Source organism: Haliotis asinina, chromosome 9 (genome assembly GCF_037392515.1).
Source record: "Haliotis asinina isolate JCU_RB_2024 chromosome 9, JCU_Hal_asi_v2, whole genome shotgun sequence".
NCBI lineage: Eukaryota > Metazoa > Mollusca > Gastropoda > Lepetellida > Haliotidae > Haliotis > Haliotis asinina.
In genome coordinates this window covers 43,126,333-43,153,039 of record NC_090288.1, presented here as the reverse complement: position 1 = coordinate 43,153,039, position 26,707 = coordinate 43,126,333, and the positions used below count along the sequence as shown (strand labels likewise).

General features: G+C 39.7%; 1 protein-coding gene and 1 long non-coding RNA gene across 4 annotated transcripts in view; one reads left to right on the top strand and one right to left on the bottom strand.

Moving 5' to 3' along the window:
* Nucleotides 1–21,100, top strand: part of LOC137295759 (leucine-rich repeats and immunoglobulin-like domains protein 2) — a 45,806-nt gene extending 24,706 nt beyond the window's left edge. The window contains exons 7-20 of one of the 3 annotated variants that reach the window (XM_067827296.1): nucleotides 2,146–2,289; nucleotides 3,477–3,548; nucleotides 6,378–6,449; nucleotides 11,795–11,938; nucleotides 13,152–13,373; nucleotides 13,981–14,144; nucleotides 14,252–14,388; nucleotides 14,821–14,995; nucleotides 15,361–15,642; nucleotides 15,894–16,349; nucleotides 16,623–16,895; nucleotides 17,415–17,780; nucleotides 18,155–18,265; nucleotides 18,620–21,100. In XM_067827296.1, the coding sequence (XP_067683397.1) occupies nucleotides 2,146–2,289; nucleotides 3,477–3,548; nucleotides 6,378–6,449; nucleotides 11,795–11,938; nucleotides 13,152–13,373; nucleotides 13,981–14,144; nucleotides 14,252–14,388; nucleotides 14,821–14,995; nucleotides 15,361–15,642; nucleotides 15,894–16,349; nucleotides 16,623–16,895; nucleotides 17,415–17,780; nucleotides 18,155–18,265; nucleotides 18,620–18,846 (2,845 nt within the window). In that variant the 3' untranslated portion in view covers nucleotides 18,847–21,100. Of the gene's footprint in view, nucleotides 1–2,145; nucleotides 2,290–3,476; nucleotides 3,549–6,377; nucleotides 6,450–11,794; nucleotides 11,939–13,151; nucleotides 13,374–13,980; nucleotides 14,145–14,251; nucleotides 14,389–14,820; nucleotides 14,996–15,360; nucleotides 15,643–15,893; nucleotides 16,350–16,604; nucleotides 16,896–17,414; nucleotides 17,781–18,154; nucleotides 18,266–18,619 lie in introns of all 3 variants that reach the window. The other 2 variants (XM_067827295.1, XM_067827294.1) reach the window with 2 other exon arrangements.
* On the bottom strand, nucleotides 15,759–26,507 carry LOC137295760 (uncharacterized). Its single transcript, XR_010957602.1, has 2 exons — nucleotides 26,406–26,507; nucleotides 15,759–17,971 (listed from the first exon to the last, which is right to left on the bottom strand). It is a non-coding gene; the product is annotated as an uncharacterized lncRNA (long non-coding RNA).
* Between the last annotated feature and the right edge of the window lie 200 nt (nucleotides 26,508–26,707).

Genomic DNA, 26,707 nt, shown 5'->3' with positions numbered 1-26,707 from the left:
TAGCATATAGTATTGATGTAATCAGTTGCAGACTTCTCGTGTTTGGCTGGTACTCCTGTAATCACTTGCTTAACATAAGCTGCACATTTTTGTTGCCTGCATTTAATCGCTGTAAGCATCTCGACCATTTAATGAAATTCAGACTTCTATGTCCGCCGAATGAGCTTCTTTTTTCAAAGCTTTGCAAAGCCGTTCTGGTGGAATAAAAAAAACTGTGGTATTATGTAAGGGGCTGTTTGTTGAACCCCATCAAGGCGATTAATCATCAGTGAATATCAGATGGAAAAGAGGACTATTACGGACAAGTCTAGTGAAATGGTTCTCGCCAGATCTCATGATGATTGAAGCTGAATCACTAAAGAAGGGTTTATATCTGGAGTGAGAGCGCCATTATCATGCAAATTGTCAAGCTTTACGTGAAATGAGGGTTTGAAACTAATCGTTCCTATGACAGTCATTAGCAATCGGGAGTGTCATGGGGGACATAGTATGTATCGGAACACGTCAGAGCAGAATGGCTTTCATTGGCTGAAGCTGTTATCCACAGATTCGGTAATGGCGACGACGGTTCTTTGGCATTTTTGACGCGTTGACCCTCAAACATGCACATCGGCATCAATAAAGTCTCGTTTGCTAATCAATATCGCGAATGATTCCTATGGCAGAGCAGGAGGCAATTTGGGGCAGCTTGTGAGACTGAAGACCAGGCTATGTATGTGGGATATGAAACTGATCTCGTTGATTACCATTGTACAAGCCACTTGCGTTATTGCGATCTCAGTTTGCTGTAGAGCCCCTCGTTTGACATTCACATCACGTTTTTTGATAGAAGTTCTTGTCAGGGCTTTTTGCCAATGTTTGTATAAAAATTCACATCAGATCTACCAGAGAACATTGTCAGCAAAGTATGGAAATAATCATTGATATTGCCGACTGACTTTTTCTCGGTTTTGACATTCGTAACCTAGGTTTTCCACTCATTTTTGTAGCTAATTGACATGGAGTATTTCAAGGCATGTTCACACAAGACCAGGTGTCTAATGGCTGATGGTGGATGCAGACCGGCTCTAATGCCACCCATTATTTAATCATATATGGAAATTACAGGGACTGTTTATGTAATAATATCATAATTTGATGCAGGTGTTCAAGAACAGGCAATTCAACACAATAAATTAATAATAACCCCCAATATGGCTGAAATTGACAGAAGGAGGAAATGTCACTGTCATTCTGTGTTTTTAGGAAAAAACAATCCTGAACTTTCCCATATATTTTTAAAACTTTTTTCTCCTAATCTCTCTAAACAGCGACATTATCACATGTGCCACGTTTTATACAGCATGGATGAACATAGTATCAGCTCTCTCAAATATATGTTACAGATGTTTGAGAATTTAAATTTTCTTCTGTAAATAATGTCAATCTGCCTATAATATAATGCCAGCTTTCTACTGAAAATTACAGAGGGGTTTTGAGGGAAAATAAACCCCATCCAACTCTGCTTTGAATGATTTTAATTCTGAGAAAGGTCAAAGTTGCCTTGGCTATTTGTTGTTTGATCTGGGAGCCAGATTGAGGTCAGAGTTCACACATTGACCCACAGTGAGAGCCTGGTCACTGTTGACTGACTAGCTGTGTTATAAAGAGAAATCCAAGCCAGCCAGTGAACACCTGTGTGATTTATGGAAGCCCAGTACACAACCCTCCTTTAATACTCCCTCATTATAAGACAATTATGTTACTGTGGAGCTGTAAGGGAATTTGATGAGGATATTTATGTTGTTATTATTAGTGAAATTAAATATGATGTTTGTCGAGTAAATTTGTAAAGAAATAACAATTTCACAGCCTGATTCATGCTAAATATATTTTCTAACTGTATAATTGTGGAAGTCTTGCCTATAATTTACACAAGGTGCTTGACTGTAAGGGAAAGTTTTGAATGTAATTATTGCAATTTTCGCTCCAAATGGATAACTTGAATGCAAGTGTGTTTATCTAATCACACGCATGTGATTAAGGGGTGTGGTGTTTGCCTGGATGAGGGAAGCAAGTGCAACAGAGATCTTGTTTCACCAGCAATTGATTGTTTTAGGTGGAAAATAAGTTTTACATTATTGTCAAAAATATGTTTTCTTTCAGAGAGTTAACAAGGAATCGAATACACAAGGTGGAAGGTCTTGCTTTTGCTGAGCTGAAACATTTGAAAGTGCTCAAGTTGAAGAAAAACGCCCTGACCAACCTCATGGATGGTGCTTTCTATGGCTTGGAAAAAGTAGAAACACTGTAAGTTTCGTTCAGTTACGTCTTTGTGTGGGAAAGTCCTACTTTGGAATCAGCCAAGAGTCTGTTATTAAGACAGAGGTCCATACAAGACAAATCTGTGCTTCAGGACCTTCTGTATCAACAGGCTATCAACATGCTCTCACTCAGACATTTTATCCAGCCAATTCACTGATATTTTAATCACAGAGGTCTGTACAGGGGACCATTGAAAGCAACCAGCTACAAATGACATACTCTTACTGACATTTTGCCAAATAGATGAGAGGTCTCTATCCAACAAACCTGTGGATCTAGGGTCGTTCTGAATCAACAGAATACAAAATGGCATACTATCACCCTGACATTTTATCCAGCCAATCCACATTGCTATATAAATTACAGAGGTCTGCAGCAGGGACCGTTGAAATCAACAATACTCTACTCAGACATTTTGTCCACCCAGTAAATGATGTTAACTAAGCATGCAAGACCACACTGGTCACATGGTTAAAGAATTACACGATGATGGACCCGAACCTGACTCTACAACACCCTGGAACTGCAGCAAGGCGTTGGCATAGTGGTTAAGTGCTCGTTAGTGTTCAATACCCAGTTCCGTTCCCTTTGTGATAAATGTTTGAAGCCTAGTGTTACATGCCCTGCTGGGAGTTTGAGAGTTCATGATTACAGGGTGTATTTTGATATTATTTTCAGACCAATGTTCAGATGTATTCTGGGGCAGTATTAGGTGGGGTAGCCTAAAGCATCCTCTTGTGATGCTCAAGACCTGGGGTAGAATAGGCCTTCAGCAACCCATGCTTGCCACAAAAGGCGACTCAGCTTGTCGTAAGAGGCGACTAACGGGATCGGGTGGTCAGACTCGCTGACTTGGTTGACACATGTCATCGGTTCCCAATTGCGCAGATCGATGCTCATGTTGTTGATCACTGGATTGTCTGGTCCAGACTCGATTATTTACAGACCGCCGCCATATAGCTGTAATATTGCTGAGTGCGGCGTAAAACTAAACTCACTCACTCACTCAAGACCTGGGTTCGAGTCGCCTCATGGGTACAATGTGTGAAGCCCATTCCTGATGTGCCTATTGTGATATTTGCGGGAATATTGCTTGAAGTGGCATAAAACAATACTCACACCTCATGTATGCCTCATGAACTAGTGTTAATGTGAGTTGTTTTGAATTTCAGCTTGCTGGACCATAACAACATCTCTAGTGTACAGAAAAGATGGCTGTATGGACTGGAGTCAATCCGACAACTGTAAGTACACTTACAGACCTTAACATGTTCTGTAGCTGCTGAATAGGCACTTTTCAATTCCCATGAATAATTAATCATTAAACAATTAATTTCAAAAGAAATTATGTAACTGATTAAAACTGAATTCATCTTCCATTCAGTTAGCTTTATGGGATCTTTACGGTACATAATTAATTCTGAAAGGTTTAATAAACCACAAGCAGGTATCAAAGTGTTAACCTCAACCAATGGTTTGAAGAAATCATACTAAACACAAGAAGTCTATTCTGATTTTAATAATCACCAAATCATGCATTCATGTTAAATTTATTCAAATATGTAAATGCGGTTGAAAGAATTTTAATTTTGTGTGTGTGTGTATTTATTATGCAAATAAGTAAATTTAATTTTAAACACTTTTTGTAATATGCACTCTTAAGCTCTATGCAAATGAAATGATCTTGTATTTGAGATGATGTTGAGGGTAAGACCACCTAACCCAACCTTGTCCCATTCATGTATGCAACGGTTCGAAGCATCCCAGCTCCTGTGAGGGGATATGGAGGTAGTGTTCTATGGACTATATCTAATCCCCTCACAATAGCTCAATCAAGCTGTACACCAGCCTTGCGTTCTGTCCCAGATAACCCAGCTCGCCTGCTTAATACCTTAGGAGGCATACAATACTGAGTCACTGGCACACGGAATAAAGAAAAATCATCCATGGCCGCAAAACCTCTCATGGCATTTTGGAACATCTTTAAGGCTTATTTTTGAATAAAAAGAAGAAATCATGCCCCTGTTTTGAATTCAGCCAGTTTGATGTTATGGATGTTTGAGTAAAACCCAAGTGAGGAAACTACTTGAACGAGGTGTCGAAGTCTAAACATGTGTCGCAAGTGTCCAATTCAAAGCCATGTTTACCTACTGTGTAGGCATATTGTTGAGAAGTGCTTGGCAATATCAGGGATTGGATAAACCACTCTGTCGTGTAAATTCACTGAACTACTTTCTGTCGTCTCAAGTGGAAGGTTACGTTTTTTAATGTTGTGGCTCAGGAAGTTCTGTGAAATAATATGTAATAACACCGTCATATATGTGAGCCCACAATGAACTTGATCTTTATTACAATGTCAGTTGTTCAACATGGATAACTTATCTTAAAAAGAAAGATTGTAAATATTTTTTTGAAGTTTATGAAGATAACTGATGCTTTTTTTACAGTAGTATGCCAGGACCTGATATATATTCCTTTCCCTAATTCAGCTTAATTTCATTAGGTTTACAAACTATCAGAGGAAAACAATTAGATGTTTTATTTTTTTACAATATGAGTGATGACTTACAAGCTGATTGGCTGGTTGAGATGTGTAGAAGTGACGGAAACTCCAGTTTAGGCTTAATAACATCTCAAAGAGCTTGAGGAAGAGTGTATGGTTTCATAGTGTGAGGCTTCTTGGTGATAGTGATTGTTTTCAGTTTAACTACATACTGATCTGGCCTCTGAAAACTGAAAGTAGGGTATATCAGTTTACTGTAGGGTATATGCAGTATGTGTGTTTTATGAAAATCCTTCACTTGAACTTTTCTCTTACAGGAACACCAATTTTAATGCCAGTGTTGTATTGATGTTAAATTATTAATTAAGTTTGATTTGGCTTCAGTTTGTATCTTCTTTCAATGGCGCCATAGGTGCCCCAAATACTTTTCAAGCATACAATTATCTCATCAACCATATAATGGAGGGATGCGTCATGTGATAGCTTTGCTACATAAGAAGATATGTAAACATTGCCTTGGGAAGAAAATGTCGTATTACACCCATTTATGTGTTTATAATATTCTGTTACAATGCAGATACGTACTATATCACACTCTAGCTTTGACAATGTATTTGAATTAGACGTAAATGCTCCTCCAAGAATTGTTAATGCACTGTATTCTATGAAACTGTTTATTCTTATTTGCCTGAGTTGTTGGTATTTTCGAAGTTTGTGTATTTGGGTATAAAGTCAGTCTGGCATCTGCGTTTCAGGTACTGAATGAACAATGTCAATTGTTAGCGTGAACCGGGTTAGTGTTCAAACTTAAATGAAAAAGCAAGAAAACAAAAGAATTAGGGGACATTATAGCAAGCTGAGAGTTTGGACCTTAATGTTGTATGTATTAGTAGAGGTGGCTGCTACATATGGCGGCCATATTGTTGCGCAGAGTTTCCACCTATGGAAAGGTCGAACGAGGGACTTTAGACAACATGCAGATGGTATACCAATATGGCTGCCACTGCAAAAATACACAGTGTCGTTGTTGGGTGTTATACAAATCAGTGGCAGCTTTCATCGTGGGATATTAGAACGAATAATTGGCCAGTCGATCTGTGTCACGTGTTGAACGATAGAATAATGAGTGTTTATGGGAGATCACTGCTCTATTGTTTGGATGACGAGATGGAAATAGAGGCTTTATTTTCAGTGTTCATTCCACAATTAAAAATAATAGATAACAAATGTTCAACCTCTAATAAGCCATTCGAGAAGGTTATAACACCCATTTAAACATTTGGCAAGATTCCTAGCACAATAGTGTAGATATAAGGTCACTGTTGTCAGAATAGCAATTTTTTGAATCAGATAAAATTCAAATTAAAAAAAAGAAAACAAGCAACATGCCAATAACGCAACCACCAATAATAAACCTAATGTACATAGTGTTGACTGTACAAGGTTGGTGTGAATCACATATAGCTTCGTGGTTACAGTATTGTCTTATCACCTTATTTTCTGAGTTTGATTCACAGTGTGACTTGTTTATGGTGTCACAAGGTTTTACATCTGTTTCTTTGCTTTTCAGGACTCTATCACACAACAATATTCACACAATTGAGCAAGAATGTTGGGGTTTCTGCAAGAAACTCACCAAGCTGTAAGTAACTTTAGACACTCTTTTTCCCCCTTAATATATTCCTGTGAGCATACAGAGTTACCCGTCCATCCATCCACACGGAAACAGGGAATGTGTTTTATCCACTTCTCCACAAAAAAATATAGAATTCAACAAACTTATAAATAGGCTTTCATGGGACTCCAATTGTGTGCATCTCATAATTTGTTTTTGTATTTTATTGTTTTGTTTTTTTAAGTTTAGAGATATTTGAATTGAAGGCATTTTGCTGAATTTCTCTATGTGGACAGTGTGATGGGGAACAAAATGAGGTGTACGTTATCCACTTCTCTTCAAAAACTACTTTATGGAGTCCATTTAGATTACTCATATGCTTAATAGGGACTTGAAAGGTGTGCATCTCATAGTTGCATAGATGTTTATTGAACATGTTCCTGGACACAATGTTGACTTTTTTTACTGCTGCTTTCAGTAGCATAGCAAATGTTACCATTGTACTGCTTGACTGCATGGAAGTAGTGGCTCACTGTGACTTTTTGTTTCTGGGTTAGTCAGAACCATGGGTTCTAATGGGTTTCACCAAAGTTGTAGACATCTGATGTTGGCATCTCTTGGCTCTTTCCTCACACATTACATTGACATGCCAGTATATACCTGGAATGCTATTCAAAACCAAAAAAGCCAAGCTCACTCACTCACTCGTTCAGAAACAGATGGTGGGGGTAGCCTAGTGGTTAAAGTGTTTGCTTTTCATGCCAAATGTCAGGGTTCGATTCTACACACAAGTACAATGTGTCGAGCCCATTTCTGGTGTCCCCTGCTGTGATATTGCTTGAAGTTTCCTAAAGTGGCAGAAAACTAAACTGATTTGCTCACCCAAAAATGAAAACTACAATGAAAATCTTTGTTGTCCTCTGTGCCAGGATTTTTCTCACACTCTGGACAGCCTGAAGTATAGCTAATGTCTCCGGGGTATTTATCTCAGTAGAATGGAGATAAAATACCCTTGATGATGGAGGATGATCCCTCTTACATGTCAGCTTCTCTGTCATCCACGGTAGCAGTTTTCCATTGCCTGCTGTTATTATCAGTTATGTTGAATGTCATGTTACTCCAAGAGTCCACGTATGACACCAAAACAGCATAGATTTGTACGATAACAGTTTCTTGCATGAATGATTTTTCATTGGCTCAGAGTTGTTTACTTAAAGTAGAACCTTTGGTAACGAAAACATGTGATGAACTGTATGCTTGATTGATTGGGATTAATACTATTATCTGAGCTTAGATGCCCCCTCCCCAATATGATTTACAATGTGATTTACAATATGATTTACCTCATGGTGGAAACAGTGAGGTGATTTACGAGCGGCCATCTGCTATCTTTCTCTCACCAGGGGGCACTATGTGGATGAGACTCTGATACCTTCAGAGTTACTTTGACCTCAAAACGACAAATAAGTATATCACAAAAAAAATAATAGATAGAAAGGAATTATATGTGGAAAAAAAAATGCTGATGAAATGTTTAAGGGTTGATGCTGTTTGTTTAGGAGAGATGTGATTTGTATACTCGCTTTTTCTTGGTTGGACAGGGCTGTAAAATATTGTGACAATTGTAATCATGAATCTTGCAAATATTCACCCACCCCCAATACCAGCTCTCCTTTGCCTTAGCCCTGGGCTGTACTTGGCCCAGTGACAATAGATTCATGGGCCTGCATGAACGACCCTCAATGTGTACTATTCAAAAGAGGCGCCAGCATCGAGCCCGTCCTGCCCTGTCAAAAGCTGATGACAATACCAGGAAAACACCAATAGAGGCGATCCAACAACAGACTCCTCGTTCCTCGTAGCTTGTTTGTGGACTCTGTTATTTCTGAATTTATTCGTGGGATAACCCGGGCAGACCTCTGTTCTTTCAGCTCAGTGGCTGGCTGCCATTCGAATACTTCAACTATGTTATTTTTCTCGGGGCACTGTATGAAAACACTATTCATTCCAAAATTGATTAAAATGTGGAAAGTTCATTGTAAGCTATTTTACTTAGGATAAAGTAGAGAAAGAGAATCATGAATTATCTTGGAAAGTTTTGTTGAATGTGGCTCTGTTTTATAACAGTCTTGGAAGAAAGAGTTGAAATGATCTAATAATGATCTCAGGATTGTAAAAATAATCGACCTTTAGTTAGTTATTCATAGGTTCTACATGTGTAGTTCTTTTTAATTGGATTTTTAATTGAACAATTGTCACAAGAAACTTAAGTGAAATGTTTTTTGGTTAATTGCAGAACCGTTTTCTAGTGGCTAAGCTATTCCATGTTTTCAATGCTGAATTAGCTGACTCAAACACAGGCATATTTGTCTAGTATCTGCATGTGAGCGCTGCATTTTACCACAAGCCCACGTAGAGTTTGAGTCAATACCAGCTGTTGGTTTAGATGGATTTGTGCTGCGGAGGGTGAGAAAAGTTGTCTTGGTGCTTCATTCCGACACTCTATGCAACGACCAACCAAATTTTATTTTGCATACCGCTTCCGTTGTTGTCTGCTCCGATGTTTTGTTTTGATTCGACTGTGATTCAGAGAAACGGCTACACAGTGAATAATCATCCCAGTGGCAGATCTTGCCATTCATTGTTTGTTTGTATTTTCCCCACAGGTTCATTGTTTGGTAGAAATTTGTTTTCTCAAGCTGTGATTGAAAACAAAATTCACTTTTAACAGTGAATGCAATATTTAATCCTAAAAAGTTTTTTTTCAAGTCATTCAGACAGCCTGAAAGTCATTTATTTTCTGTAAGGGAATATTAGGGAAATGTGAACTCTGGATGAGAGTTGCACTGATGATGTGCTTGTCTTGTAAGCTGTATTTTTCAGAAAGCAGATTTAGTTTGGCACTTGGTTATCTCACTGCATGACTGCCATTTGAAGACATCAGTTGATAAGTGGCCCAATACCATATGATCAAATATTTAACAGGCAAGATGTGAGGTTATTTTGTTAAATGGGATGGATGTCAAGAGATTTGCCAGAGACGATGCAGGTGTACCAAGGCTCATGGGAGTTTATGAATACATGATTTCAAACATGGCAAGAGTTATCTCAGTATTAAGGGTCATTGCCACTCATGGACGGTTCCTCCATATTATGGTGTGTAATTTTCACGTGCAGGCCATCCATGTGACTGCTATCTTTCAGTATCTACAGATCTGTGTGGAAATTGTGGTTGGTATGGTTTTAGGGGGTACGTTGAGTTGGGTGCAGCTGCTGGAGGGGTAGCAGATGTGTACCTGGCAGATACACCAAAACAAGCAGACGGGAACGGTGGCCATGTTGTTTTTAGGCTGTGATGAACCTTGTGGAAAGCAGAACCAACTAATTACAGAATGAGAGTGTGATCATTTCACTTCGAAGGAAGTTGATTTGGCAACTTTGCTGCTTGAATTTTACCAAATGATAAAAAAGTGATCAGTCTGAGGAATCGGATAGGGGAACAGTTCCAAACAGTTCCAGTGCTGTTTATTTGTGTTGGTCGCCAACTAGCACTTTCAAAGGTAGAGGAGCATGTGGCAGCTATCAGCGAGTGTGTAGCAGGGCCCACTGGAATGTGGATTCACAACAACTGGTGGCAGCAGGGCTGGACCTGGGCTCGACCTGGCTGTAGTATACACCAGGCGTGGGATATAGGAACGAGAAGGGACACCATTGGCGCTGTTATATTCCCTATAGACTGATGTGCTTCTTGGCCTGAATTTGGATGAAATTGGGAAAGTTATGTTCTTATGGAGAGAATTTTTATTTCTGTTGGATGGACGAGAGTTGTAGACAATATTTCAAGAAATAACTGAATTTCCTTAAGACAATAGGTATCTAAGAATCATACTCAACATTATATCTGTAGCAAGTGGAAGTGTTTGGAAGAAGTTGCTTCAACAACTGATAGTTTCTCGCACAAAACAAGACAAATGACTATTTGGATGAATTCTGGGTCACAACTAAGTCTGAAATCATCCTTTATCTACAGTTTTACACGAAAGTCTTATGATAATACCCTGATGTATCTAGTGATATTAAAAGAAGTAATAATGAGTTTTGTTTAGTAACCACCAGTGTGTATGTGATGGATGAAGCAGAGGAAATTGATAATACTGGACCTCATTTTATCAACTATTGCACAAGCAGCCATTTTGAATCCTATTTGGGACCTAAGCATGGAATAAGGCTTCATTGTATCTTTGTAATGAATATGTGTACGGGAACTTACTTCAAGTGTTTCATTCAACATTGTAGGAAGAAGTGTGTTGGTTTATTAATTTTCATTCAAGGCCTTGACTTACCTCAGTGTTGCTCTCTGTATGATAGTAATTATGTACTGGAGTCGGTTAAGTGAATGTTATTTAAAGTTGATCTGTGTTAAGTCTGAAGCACCTATCTGAGATTGTGTACTCTGATGTGAAGTTCATGTCATGAAAGGAAAAGCCTCTCAAGAGACTACATAAATGACATGAAATAATGGCAGCGAATGTCACGAATTCTCAAGAGCCATAACAACATAGAAGAAACCACTGTCTTGTCAGTCGTGAGATTCACGATCGCAAACTTATTCATTTGTGGACAACCAGCAGGGAAAATGAGGGTCTTTTATTAAAGGATCTTGTTGTGCAGAAACCAAATTCGTGGGTGTGTTTTATGTTTCTAATACGGGTCACCTCAGAGGAACGACATGGTGTAGACTGTCATCAGCTGGGGGATAGTAGCCAGGAAAGTACTGCTTCGTCCTGATCTGGAATCCATTTTCCAAGGGTCTTGTATAGTGTATGAGGTTTTGAATCATCATGGTTTCCATAGAACGTACAAGGCTGGCTACTTCACTGTCCTGTTTCACTTGAGTCAGCACTAGGAATGTATTTGATATTCTTACACTGGGGGTCAAGTGAGTAATGCTTGAATTCTGATTCAGCCATTCATCAAGGTAACAACTATCTTGTTATTTGAAAATTAGAATCTTTTAGTGCTCTGGCCTGGCAACTGGTGTGTGTAAATTCATGAATGTTACATACAAATTCGAATAATAAGACTCCCAAGGGGCGTGGACCAAGGCTGCATCAACATGAAACAGTTAGCATATCTCTGAGAGCCAGACAAAAGCCATGATGTGTATTTGTAGTTCACAATACAATGTTTTCAGGCTTTTCAAATTGAGTATTGATTAAGTACTTCAGCTTTTCTCTAACATTCTGGAAATGGGATAAGGGTGACAACTAAACAGATGTTTTATGCATTGATTAGCATTTAAACATATTCCCCTAAAGACAGCTTCTGTTGTTTTTGAAATTAGTCTTCATTATATTTACTCATTTTTTCAGGGATATGACCCACAATCGCCTGAGTTCAATTGCCTCCAGAACGTTTGCTCAACTAGAGACTCTCCAGGAACTGCTTCTTAACTTCAACCTGATTTCTCGGATAGATGATGGATCCTTCAAGGACTTATCTTCCCTCACTAACTTGTAAGTATATTTCTGTAATATGTAGTACAGTATGTGAAACCCATTTCTGGTGTCCCACCATTAAATTGCTAAAAGCGGCACAAAACTAAACTTGATCATTTTAATATGTAAGAAAAAAAAAACTCTATTCTATCCATTGCTTGATAAAAAAAATTCTCTTTTCTTTCCCCTTCCCCAGGTGATTGTTTTTTTGGGGGGGTGGGGGGGGTGGAGGAGAGAAGAAATAGGCATATGGTTAATAACATCTAAAGCCAACAAAATATTTTTTAAGTAAACAGTGACATTATGCCTTAGCTGAGGCATTGTCTTCATTGTTGTTTCACGTTATACAAATGTCTCCAGTTCTTCAACTTGTCTTTAATGAACTTTAGAATGAAGGTTCATGGTCATCATAATGCCAATTAAATTAAGTCCATATTTGTGGTAGTTTTTCTCTAAGCACTGGCTGAAATATTCGGGGTGGGGTGGGGGGGGGTGGGGGGCTTATGTGCAGGAATTAAGGTATGTTTAATGGCCGATGAATTTCACCTATTGTTGTTTCCCCAATGCCCTGATTAGGTAGCGGTGAGCGGTCCCTCTCAAACAAAGCAGTTGACAGCTCATCCGCACATCTGCCGCAGTATGGCACAACCACGTAATAAATAAATGTTTGATATCGGGATAAATAAATATTCCTGCGACTGGCACTGGGACATTTATTACTTGTTCGAGAAAAGTTTCCTAGCAGTGAGACTGTGAGAGGGAAAATTTCGCGTAAAAAGTTCCGAAATCTTGTGGATTGCGACTGTGTGTTTTTCTAGGGCTAGGTGTGCTGTCTGTTCAGTACGTTGGCTTATCACGTGGGTGAGACCAGGTCATGCAGTGAGCCCCACCTGCACAGGCTCGCATGCTGATAGTGGCTTGACCCACGGCCTGCCAAGGCGAGAGGAAAGTGAGAAAATTGTGAGCTCCTTACAGAGACCTCCTTTGTGTCGAGCCTACGATCGCTCATAGACATCTCCTCGTGCACACAAGGACAATATTTGAGCACTAGTGTCAACATGGAGTTTTTTGTGAAGGATAGTTGTGGCATTTGAGTCTAATTGGGACCATTCCTCAAGTAAACATCTTCCTTTCAGTTGAGAAAGGGGAAGTGTTCAAGAAGTAGGCTTTGGTTATACATCGACCTTTCCATGACACATATTCAACTAAAGTGTATCCTTCTTGTTTGCAGGGAGTTGAATAACAATGAGATAGCTGATGCCATTGAGGATTCAAGTTCATCATTTGAGGGGTTACGGAAGCTGGTTAAGTTGAGTCTTGCAACCAATAAGATCTTGTCCATTACCCGTGGTGCCTTCGATGGCCTAGACAAGTTGAGACACCTGTATATGGAAGACAACGCCATCACGTCCATTGAGGAGAATCCATTTGTTGGTCTCAACATGCGTGACCTGTAAGTGCATTTTAGACATGAATATTCTTGATTTTATTACTTCTACCTGATGTTTATTATTCTTCATGCCTCTAATTATGACATCACTGACAAATGTACTAATTTGTACCTATCAACCAATGAAGTCAACCTGCACGTTTCTCCTGCAATGTACTCTTTTCTCACTTTTAATAAGTGCACATAAATGCCATAGAAATACATATGACCCTGTATAATTAGCCTTCCACAACCCATGCTTGTCAACCCAACAGACAAGGTGGATCAGATAAGATCCCATGTTTAGATCGATATTTATAATGTTGATCACGGGATTGTCTGGTCCAGGCTCAGATATGTACCGCCATCATATTGCTGGAATATTGCTCCGTGCGGCAGTTACCCAAATAAACAATGAAAAGTATATTTATTCTCATCTGCCCAGTCCACCCCACAGCCCTCCCAACTCTTCCTTTTTGCTCTACCCTCAGGAACCTTTCTGCACCGCCCATCTTGCTCCACCCCACGTAACACCAGTCATCCTCTGTCTGTTTATGGTGCTTATTTCATTGGTCCAACCCACTCCTCTATAATGAGAAAGCATAACATATTTCTCAATTCGTCTTCTCAGGCATTTCAACACCAGCAACTTGTTGTGTGACTGTCAGATTGCCTGGCTTCCTGCCTGGTTACGTCAGGCTGGCTTCGAATCCAGCGTCCATGCCGTCTGCAGTCACCCCATCTCCCTTAAGGGCCGCAGCATCTTTGATGTGCAGTTTGAAGATTTCAAATGCAGTAAGTTTTACCCAAACCTATAATAATAATTTGGGGATGTTTTTGTGATCTTTTGATGGAAATGGTTGATTCAGAACCTTACATAAGCATTTCTTGTTGTTTTTCAGTCAATCTGTCCAAACCATTGATTCTGGAAGATCCGAAGTCTCAGATAGCACTGAAGGGAGACAATGTGACCCTTGGCTGCATTGTGAAGGTGCCAGGAGAAGGCACGCCAAAGTTTCAGTGGAAGAAGGATAACATCGTATGTACTCGCACACAAATCTTTTTATACAGCGAGTGAGTTTTATACCACACTCAGCAGTATTCCAGCTATATGGCGGCAGTCCGTAAATAATTGACTCTGGACCAAACAATCCAGTGATCAGCAGCATGAGCATCGATCTGCTCCATTTGGAACTGATAATGTGTGTCAACCGAATCAGTGGGCCTGACCACCCCATCCTAATAGTCACCTTTTGTGGCAAGCATGGGTTGCTGTTGACCTTTTGTAACCTGGATCTTCACAGGTCTCTTATGAAGCTGTACGCCATGAAGCAGTATGATTTTGCTGTTGCTGGCAGACCTTTAGCCAGACTTTCCAATAATTTAATAAGGTGTAATATTTTAAATATTCTCTGTGAATGGGAATACATTATGGAAGTTCGATGTTACAGTCGATGATCATGTGTTTCAGCTGCTGACCAGCGCAGATGTAGTGACTGAAGCTGTCCATGACGGAGATGCAATGAGCTACACATCTCGCCTACACATGCGTAATGTGCAGGATGACATGAATGGCCTCTACCAATGTGTCATCACGAACAACTTTGGGTCATCTTACTCAAAGAAGGCTGAAATCAGTGTGCATGGTAAGAGTTAGCTCCCCTGGAATAGGGTGTCTCGCCAAGCTCAGATATAAACTTGTTTCCAGTAGAGCAGCTGCTAGTTGCTAAAATAGTTAGGAAATATTTAGAAAATCCCTTTTTGGTTAGAAAACTTCCTTTAAGAATGATTCCACCAAGGAGGTATAAAAAAATGTTTATAATAACCTCTTCATCACGTGCCAATCCGCAAAGTAATCTTACGACAACAGCGACTGAAACTCGCATATGTTGAGTTATGGTGTTCTTGATGGTAAATTAGCTTTGTACAACAGCGCCTTGGAAGGTATAGCGATGAAGCAATAGCCTTATATGTTGTTCCTCTACATCATAATACCACCTGTGTGTTGCAGTGTTCCCCGTGTTCACAAAGATCCCCGTTGACGTCACTGTGAAGGTGGGGACCACGGCCAAGCTTGAGTGTTCCGCCACAGGGCAGCCTCAGCCCATCATCGCCTGGCAGAAGGATGGTGGAATCAACTTCCCGGCAGCTCGTGACCGACGCATGCATGTCATGCCATCCGATGACACGTTCTTCATCACCAACACACGGACAGAGGATGAGGGCATCTACAGTTGTACTGCCACTAATGCTGCCGGAACCATCATTATCAATGCAACATTGACTGTGCTTGGTAAGGCCTGGTTTAACTGCAACAACTGTTTTTGTTGCCCGAGTTATGTTATTGGTTTTAATGCTAGCTCAGGATCATATTCTTATTAGATTTCAGGTTATAGAGGACAAGAATTCTTTTGAAAATTACGAAATAAATTGTTTTATGAAAGAGAATCATGAAGAGGTAGCTAAAACCACAGTTTGATGAATTAACAAGAATGAGATCAAAGGGCACAGTAGCTGACTTATTTTTTTTCTTTTGCATTTCAGAAACACCTTCCTTCAGTCAGCCAATGGATGAGGAGAAGGAATTTCAAGTAAGGGACACAGTAGTTCTAGAGTGTCGCGCTTCTGGCAAGCCTAAACCCAAGCTAAAATGGCTGAAGGACGACAAAGAACTTGTGTTCACCGATCGTCATTTCACCACCGCAGACGACCAGTTGCTGATCATTGTGGACACCAAGCCCTCAGACAAGGGAACCTACACCTGCAAGATGTCCAACACCCTCGGAGAGCAGAAGGGCAAGACGTTGCTGAAACTACGGGCTAGCGATGGGAGTTTTGGGAACCCTGCTGCAGCTGGGTTTGGTTTGGATGATGAATCAACAACAACGGGCATCATCATCATCGCTGTGGTGTGCTGCGTCGTGGGGACATCCCTTGTTTGGGTCATCATCATCTACCAGACACGCAAGAGACACGAGCTCTACAGCTCCACTCCAACAGGTAGGACAGAACTTACATCTTGAAGGAAACTGCACATTGCTAATGTTATCTGTAAATGTCCTTGAGTAGAATCTTGAAATAATGAACGTAGGAAAAGCACAATTAATGATTACAGCTTCAAATATTGATAGTTGGAATAATAAACATCTATAAGTAATATCAGTGAAATTTAATGATTTAGAGTGAGCAACGTTTTTCTCTAAATATGTTTACACTTTTTCTGCACTTACTTTTCAACCACAATAATTTATATAGGGCATCTTTGTATTCAAGATGAGACAACTCTGCCCTGTGAAGTCCCAAGTTCCGGTTACACCTCTTCAGACAAAGAGGGCAGTTTCAGCCAGCCGCCTATAACAGTTCTTAACTACCAGTACCCAGACTACCAAATGAAAGAGTCAGGTTATGAGTCCTCCTCGGGGAGATTTCGTCCAAATGGTTGGACCCGTCCTGCCGCCATCTTCCCCAGCGATGTGGATGAGGATGACCAGCCACAATCTATCCAGTACAGCCTTGCTGACCAGCAACAAGGAAGACATTCAGGAGGTGAGACTCTATTTGGTTCAGAAATTAAGTATTATCAAAAGAGTATAAATCCAGCAAGTATCCCACTTCTGATCCATTAGTGCTCCAGCTCACTAATTTTTGGGCTTCCATCACTGAATAATATTCTTAAGAGTTCCAAAAGGAATCCTCTTCCTTGAGGATGATGTGTGATCAGAAGAGCAGATTATGGTGCCAAAACTGACAGAAACAGACTAAGTTAATTTTAGGTGACATTTTGAAGGTGTGCGAGATGAATAAGAAGTGAAGCACAAAAGGTGCCTTGAATAGTGCTTAAAACCAAACAGATGACCACATCTTAGAATAATTTAGACATGAAGATTATTTTAGAGAAATAGACATATACTGTTGGGTGGAAAATGGAGGGGGGGGTTTTAAGTTTGTTTTTTTTTTTGTTTTTTTTTTGCACAATTCATAAAATATAAAGCTTGTAAAGAAACCTGTTGTTTTCCCTCAGCATATTGTGACTGCCAATACTTAGGATTGTTGTGTCATTTTCAGGAAACAGTATATCCAGCTTGCACTACCCGCACAGTGAAACGGACACTATCGCTAGCTCACACAGCACCAGCAGTACCCATACAAGTGGGCATCACACATTACGAACATTTCACCCTCGGTTGACCAATCACGATCGGTGTCAACATCTTGGGAATTGTGACAATTGTGAAAGTTGTGAATGTTGTGAGAACTCTCGGACTGTGGGGGTGCATTCACATGTAATATCCATGCACAAATCTCACAGTATTTCCTCAATACCAAGTTCAAGGTCGTCAGGAAGTGTAGGTCGACCTGATGGTGTGGTGTCGTCACATGTTGCTCACTCAAAGTGCTCTTCTGTAGGAACTCCTTTGGCAAACCACACAGGTGAGAACTAATTTTATGGAGTTTAGAAAACTCTCAATCTGGTCTTGACCTGTGAACATAGGTTTAGAATTGGTTTTCAACAACCAGTGCTTGTCATGACGCTAGAATTGGGAGTTAGGCTGGGTGACTATGAAAGATTTTAGCTAAAGCTATTGATCATTGGATTGTCCTGTTGACTCAATCATTTGCACCTGAAAATAAACAAAATATATTTTAGAACACATGTATTTGAATAATGCGACAGTCATAAATATTTTCATACATTCAGATAGTATGCATGTAGTGACATTGCAATTTCAGCCTTATTACAAATTATGAAAAATTTGGGTAACAAGCATGAAATGTTTATGTTTAATGCTCCTTTGTTCTTTCAGACTCAGGTGTGTGTGAGTGTGCCAGTGGAGGAGTAGCAGGCCGAGGACCGACCTCTCCACAACCAGTTCACATTACGTGTAACCCACTGGACAGGTTACCAACCTCTATAGGTGAGTATACACATAGCTTTCTTGGAAACGAGTTGGTGAAAATTGCCTTCACAATAATATGACATTGTTAAGTCTACTAAGTTTTTAACTCTTTACCTCATCATACTGGTGTCTTGAAAGTCTGCTGTTATTTTCACCAAAATATTTAAATCAAAGACTTATTCACTGAAAAATATGAAATTATTGTAATGCAAATAAGTCGTGAGTTTTTAGTGAAAGGCTGAAGTACAGGGGCAGAGCATACCCCAGCCCTGCCTGTGTGGTATATCAGCATCATGTCCTAGATACCAGATTTTCTCTTGTATAGAAAATAAATTCATGACAACAAATTAACATTTTGAATGTTGTTTTCAGACTCTACACGTGAGAAATCACACAAGGTGCCGAACGGAGCATGCCCACGCGTATCAGCAAAGTCCCAGCATGCAACTGTAAATACTCAAGTCTGTCACCCGTCAGCCAATCATGTGCCAGCCAAAACACGTGACTGTTACGACAGCCCACACTCTGTCATTCCAGGGCCTCATTTGCATACAAACTCTGTGAATCGAACGAGACAAAACTCCCAGGTTGACGTATAGCACAACGGGTTGTGGAGCAACATAATACAGCAACTGTGATTGGCTCAAATCCTGTGAAGCAGAAATGCTCCACCATGGCGCAATGTGTCCTCAAAACTTCAGTGCTATTTAATGAGGATACTGGACGTTAAGCGACAACGTCGCGGAAGTTCAACGGTCAAGTTGTGGACGAATGGTGACTGTGTCGCCACAATGCAACTGTGAAGACGGGTATTTTTTTTGTGTGTCAGAAAGAGGCTCAAAAGCGAGCAGTTTGTGTGTACTTAAGGAGGGAGACATTAGCAATCGAACAAGAAACCTCTACTATGTGACCCCATATACCTCAATTCTACTGGCTACGACCGCCTTGGGGAGGCAGAGGTTTCTGGGAATCATACGAAGTATTAGCTATGTACAGACGCAATAGAGTGAGAGCATGAGACGAACTTGTACATACATGTGACACAGACGTATGTGGAGTGTGAGTGAGAAGAGCAATGCAAGAGGGAGATGTGGCTAAAACTGCTCATTGGCTTCAGGTACAAGGAAATGAAAAAAATTTAGATATGTTCTTAAATTTTCCAGCAATATTTCTTTGTTTTTATTCAAATGTAATTTGTGTTTTAGACCTTAAATGAAGCTGTTTTAGTAATATGTAGCCACATCGCCTCAGGTTGGCCCAAATTGGCTACAGCATTAACCCTAGAGCTTATTAGCTCATTTCTACCTCCAGAATCTGGTGTGTCCTCTATCTACTGCCGCTAAATGCTCCTATAGGCTAGACGCATAATACTGTGTGCCGCACATGGTGACACCATGTCCTGTACCCTTTCACTGACCATTCTCTGCTCAGTGTACCTGAGTGGTGAACAGTCCTTGAAAGGGTCAGTGAGGTTCTCCACTGAGAACTGTCTGATTATAACAATGGGTTTAAATTCTTGGCTCAATTCAAAAGGTTCAGTATTACAACAATGTCAGTGTCTGTTAGCCTATGGTCACAATATTTTTGAGACAAGACATTTTACATACAGAAAAGTAATGTTTTAATTATCTGGGTCAAGGGTGTAAATTGTTCAGACATTATATCATTTATGTAATAGACAAGAGTTCAGTGGCAGGATTTTGACATGGTTTCATGGAAACATGTCATTTCTGATATTTTTAGATGCCAATTGTATATGTTTGTTGACTGCATACAAGTGCTGAGTGGAGTCTAATGAAAAAGTCTGAGGCCAAACTTGTTTTAAAATGGCATAAATCCTTATCAGGATTGATGGTCTCAGGGTTATTTTTTCATGATACTTCAATTTGTTTTAGCATTAACAAAAGGAAGCTTGAGTTTCATTATTGCTTAGAATAATTAACTGTACAAAAGGGGTAAACATTATTTTAATTATTACTGTTCAATGCATAATTACTGATCCGCGAAATCCACCCTTTGGTAACCCCTTCATGAAATCCTCTCTTCCAGTGTGTGCAATGGCTTTGTGGGCAGTTTTGATTGATATATATTCAACATGGTTTATACCTCAGACTGAATGGCAAAATAAACCCAGGATTATTGCATTTCTTGTGGAGAAAAAGTGTCCATTGTCAAATTATCTACTTAATGTTTTGCTTGTACTTAAGCTCCAGGAATGGAGCAATTTCCATGTTTTTTCTGGACAAGATGTAATAATTCTGGTAATAGAGTTGTGAAGACCACTGTATCAGGAAGATCTGATACTGGTTCGGGGCCCATATGATATGCTTGTTATTGCCCATGCGAGGCCCTCCTGTGATGGACAAGGATTGTGATGCTGATTGGCTACCTGTTAAGTGACTTGAATTTTACATGACATACTTGCACCTTGTCATGAATATCACTGGTACATTTGTTTTAAAACTATGAAAATTTTATGAATGATATTTTAGTAACTTTTCTTGTTTGAAACAAGTTCCTATGACTTGCCAATTTGATATTTTCTTCAAAAAATATTAACACATTTCAATCTTAAAGCATTTTTTCATGAGTGGGCAATGCATGATGTGACTGAGTCAGATGTGTGGTTGTGTGTGTGTGTATGCATTGTTCATGGAGGGTCTTGGCACAAGGGCACATGTTTGTATATATTTTGTTGACTACACATCTTTGTACAACATCGACTCAAGAATGTAGAACTAATTTATTGTACAAACTACTACAAGTTTGAGCGAGACCTTAAGCAATCAGTACTGTTATTTGTACAGTATATTTGACAAAAAATAAAAAGAACAAATAAAAAAAACAAAATAAATAACTTCCTTTGTTTTCATTCTTAGCATGAGTTTTAGCAATGTTCCAGCAATAACAACATGAGGAAATGGGCTCCACACATGATACCCATGTAAGGAATTGAACCTTGGACTGCTGCGTGATGAGCGAACACTGTAACCACAAGCCCACTCCACCAACCATTACACCAGCATTTGTCATCCTAAGGCAGCTTGGGTCATACCCTTAAATTGGAATTTCGAAAATGATGATTGGAAAGCAGACGGATCCACTGCTCAGGAATTGAAAACCCACGCATCTGAGCAAATACTAGTATGTTGATAAGTTTGACATAAATTATACTATAGTAATGTTGAAAGCATCAACCCTTACTGATTCATTTATTCATTCTCTCGGCAACTCCAGACAAGTCAATGGTTCACAGTGGGAGGGGGGGGGGAAGTGAGTGAGATTTTTTTACGCCACAATGTCATGGCAGGGAACACCAGAAGACTGCAAGAGCAATCGTACAGATGTATACCAACATAGTATTGGATGCCTATGAAGCACTGGCACAGGCAGGTTCAGGTGTGTGCACACCTTCACTTTCGATCTGAATGTTTACGAAATGACCTTTGAAAGTATTCAGAAAACGAACAGCGAGTGCACACACACACTTCTGAACTGTGCACGTTCCTTTTCTCAAAAAGCTGTAGCCAAACCTGACTAGTCCATTGTTTGCCGGACTGTATTACTTGATAACTAGGTACGTGAGAATCAAGTCTTCTATATACTCACACGCATAAGAAACGCAAGTTTTTTCATCCGAACAGGAAACAAAACCGATATGAGTTTTTGGCATATGGTGAAGCCTGATGGTCTTACCAATGACTTCAGTTGCCTTTTGGAAGGCCCAAGTGAAAACACATCAGTAGGAGAAATCACCAAAACACATATACTAATGAACATTTGAGTGTCATACACACACTCACACACTTTCTAGTGAAATTGTCCCGTCATTCGAGGGTATAAGACTGTACAAACGTTGTGTCTATCACTCCTTGTTCAGCCATGCCATGTCAATTTGAAAGAAACCTGACAATTGGGCATTTTGAAGCTGGTGCGTCTGTTCAAAATGCAGCCCGTCATTTAAACGTAAATCTAACCATGATTTATCATATCCAGCATCAACAGTGTGCTACAGTGAATTTGCGCCACTTGTTTTCATTCATGCCATTGTAGTTTTTGGAACAAATACCATAGGTAACTTGGTCAGCGATGTACCTGATGTAAACATTGACACTTCCTCATCAAATTTGTTTCACCTGACCCAGTTCTTAAATAAAAGGTCAAAAACAGAACATCACTGGCTGACTAGTCTGTTGTCTTGATTGTCAATGGTACACACTAAAACTTCTCTACTTTGGTATATGTTGTTATCTGATAATTCTTTCATCTGTCAACCTCTAAGTGTGAGTGAGTGAATTTTGTTTTATGCCACTTTTAGCAATATTCCAGAAATATCACTGCAGGAGACACCAGAAATGGGCTTCACACATTGTACTCACATGGGAATCAAACCCAGATCTTCAGTGCAGTGAGCTGAAGCTTTAACCACTGGGCTACCCACTAAGAACTGCTGATCAACTAGTTTACTGAAATGAACACTACTGGTCAAGTATTGTTTGTAATGAGTCTGTCTGCTTATCTGTCCAGCAAGCCACGATACTGTGTGCTTATCCATCTACACTTATTCTTTTAGGAAATTTTGCATGTAGAAATACCAGATTATCAATTTTCACTCTTATCTCAATTTTATAAAAAAATGTCTTTTGTCTATTTCCACAATAAGCTTCACTCTGGTTATATTCATGTTTAAGTGGATGATAAATTTAATGGAAACAATTCAGGAGAGAACACGAACAAACGCACGCACGCACGCACGCACGCACGCACGCACGCACGCACGCACGCACGCACGCACGCACGCACACCGAGCTAGTGCCTTTTGCTGCGAAGGATATACAGAATTGGTATTTTTTGAGTAAGTATTACTTTGTTGAAAAAGATGTGCTTTTTCAGAGCTAAGATCCAGAACCACCACTTTTTTTCAGTATGACATACCATGAGACCCATAAAGGTCCCTGGGTAGAATAGATCTTCAGCAACCCAGGCTTGCCATAAAAGGCAACTGTGCTTGTCGTAAGAAGCGATTAACGGGACTGCGTGGTCAGGCTCACTGACTTGGTTGACAAATCGGTTATCAATCGCAGATCGATGCTCATGCCGTTGATCACTGGATTGTCTGGTCCAGACTTGATTATTTACAGGCCGATGCCATATAGCTGGAATACTGCCGAGTGCAGTGTGAAACTAAACTCACTCACATACCATGACCAAATTGTCAACTTCTATTTTTTATATAATTTTCAGTTATTGTATGGCATTCACTAACTTTTGAAACAAGGACCTGACACGAAAATACAAATTTCAAAATGCAGTTCCATATATTGTTTTGACAGTTCAGTACGTCAATAACTGACCTATGAAGATTCGGGCTAGATTCGTCTTCAGTAATCCATGCGTGTCATAAGGCAATGAACGGGATTGGGCAGTTAGGCTGGCTGACTTGGCTAACACATTACTTCATACTTTGTACAAAAGTGAGTGAGTGACTTTAGCTTTACGCCTCACTCAGCAATATTCCAGCTGCGGCAGTCTGTAAATAATCGAGTCTGGGCCAGACAATCCAGTGATCAACAACATGAGCATCGTTCTGCGCAATTGGGAACTGATGACATGTGTCAACCAAGTCAGCGAGCCTGACCACCCGATCCCATTTGTCACCTCCTACGACAAGCATAATCGCCTTTTATGGCAAGCATGGGTTGCTGTAGGCCTATCCTACCAGGGACCTTCACGGGTCACTTTGTACAAAAACGTTTGAGGGGTGTCATGACATTGCACTGCTTATCTGAACAACTAGTTCTCTACCACTGACATGAAATGGTAATTAGTGGATGCACCAGTCTGAGCGTAACCTCGGTAAAACGGTTTTCAAAACACTGCTACTATGACAACTACTTTTAATACTACTTACAATGACAATACCACTTGTAAAACGCCACATGTATGCTCCTATTACATATGAAATGTTCAGATCAGTCTGTGAAGACAACCTTGAAATGGAGAGTCTAACATCTTGCTACTGACATAATGCATTAAATAAAATATCTGGTTTGAAAATAAATGTGGATAAATCAAAAGCAATCTGGATTGGATCAAAGGCTAAATCTACTGATAAAATATGTAATGGCCTGAACATTGAATGGGTAACTAGTGAATTTGATGTACTAGGTATTAAATTGATGATCTTGAGGACCTATGGGTAATCAACATCAGAAAGAGTGGAAGAAATTAATAGACTCTTAGCTTCTTGGAGAAAAAGACATTAACACTTATTGGTAAAATAACAGTCATAAAAACCCTAGCAATAATGGAAACTTTTATTTCCCAAAACTGACTTTGGCTGGCAAATTATATTTACAGTATATAGAAAGGGACTGCAAGACACAAAGCTTTTAGACTTTCAGTATAGGTTCGACAAGGGATTATCTACATAAAAAGGGAATTGGTCATGAAAAAAGTTGACAATGGTCTTTGTTGTTTTAGCAAAGATGTGAGTTAGTGTCATGTTTACAGGGAATGTCAGTTGACTCAAACCTTTTGGATAAATTTTAAAGTCTGGCTTACTTTTTATCCACATCCATTGGAATTATCAAAAAACATGATTTGGTTTGGTACTCAAGATGAAAATAGACTTCTAAAACACATCATCAGTGCTGCAAAGAGACATATTCACATATGCCAATTAAAAATATGCTTCCAAAATTTAACTTTATGCATAAAAACCCTAAAAGAAATATTCTTTGTGGAAATATATTTATCAACGAAAAACAATAAAATAAACAACTTCCATCATAAATGGTACTTCAATGACTCATACTGTATTGATCTAAGTAGACAACATTCAAGGCATTTTTGAACTTTCGGGGAAAATGACGGTCAACTGGGAATGCATATAGTTGGACAACATGATTCGATTTCTTGACATTTTTTACCATGTGTAGAAAGTTTTTATGTTACGAAAACCAAAAATACTGAATGTTTGGATTCTATCATGGTATCCTGAATTGAAGGCCAAATACTACGGCACTATTAATACCTTGGTATACAGTTTCACCCCTAAAGACCATACGGTGAATACAGTGAGGGAGCAAGGGATTCCTTTTCAGTAATATCCGAGCTTTACACGTTGGACACACGTTGGGAATTGAATCTTTTACAAAACCTTTACCTCTAGGCTACCTCCCAAAAGCCATAACACAAGAAATAAACTTGGTCTGGCCTTACTGTTAAAAATGCCAGGTTAAAAGTTAGATTTCTTCCAAATATCCCCTCAGAAATACCCTCTACTTTGCCCAAGAGCCTGTCATCACCAACCCTTCTTCAGTGTTGGTCAAGAGCTGTCTATTTAGGTTCATTGCAAACAGAACACGCAAGTGCCCAACCATATGAGTGAGTGAGTGAGTGAGTTAAGTTTTACACCTCTTGTAAACAATATTCCAGCAATATTGCAGCAAGGAGCTCAAGAATTTGGGATTCACACAATGTACAATATAACCCAGATTATCAGCGTGCTTTAACACTGGGCTACTCCACCGCCCCTGTACAACAATGAAGTACATCAGTATACACCACAATGATCTGTGCAACCACCAGTATAAACAGAACACCCTTATACGCCACAGTCATCTGTACAATCATCAAGTACAAACAGAACACACGTATACACCACAGTCATCTGTACAACCAAGTACAAACCGAACACCCGTATACACAGCAGTCATCTGTACAATCATCAAGTACAAACAGAAAACCCGTATACACCACAGTCATCTGTACAACCATCAAGTACAAACAGAACACCCGTATACAATGTTTTTTTTGTCTGAGTTCTAGACACCGAGGATACGCACACAAGCACGCACGCACACACACACACACTAAAAAACAACAACAACAAAAAAACCCTGTGTCATGGTCCTGACCTCCTTGGTAGTCCCGACAGCCTAAATCTCTACAATCTGGTCGAATCCTAGATTTTATAATCCAGTCTGCGATATCCTTACATCTAGAAAGAGACGGAACTCTGCATAGTTACGTGACTCTGGGTCAACGGTCTGCCTCGTGTCATCAAAACGATTATTTAATAAGTAAAATCACATCATGCATCGCGGCCAATAAAAATGTATAACGATCTACATACAACTGAATTTTTACTCACGTTTATCAAGACCCATGTTTACTTGCCATATTCCACACAAGCACAGCTACCTACACAACAACGCCTTCTTGCACCTGTGTGCACGTGTTTCACGTACTGCATGCACAGGTTGCGTTTCCGAGAACTGCTTTCACTTGGGAACACCGCAAACACCAATAAACACGCAGGCAATCAGTGCAGAGTAAAGAGAAAAATAATAAATAGTAATGTTTTTGCCATGTAATGTGTTTTCCCTAAATCTATTAGGTGTACGCCGATTTGATTTGACCAGAAACACAGGTTGGCGGGGACAATGTTTAATC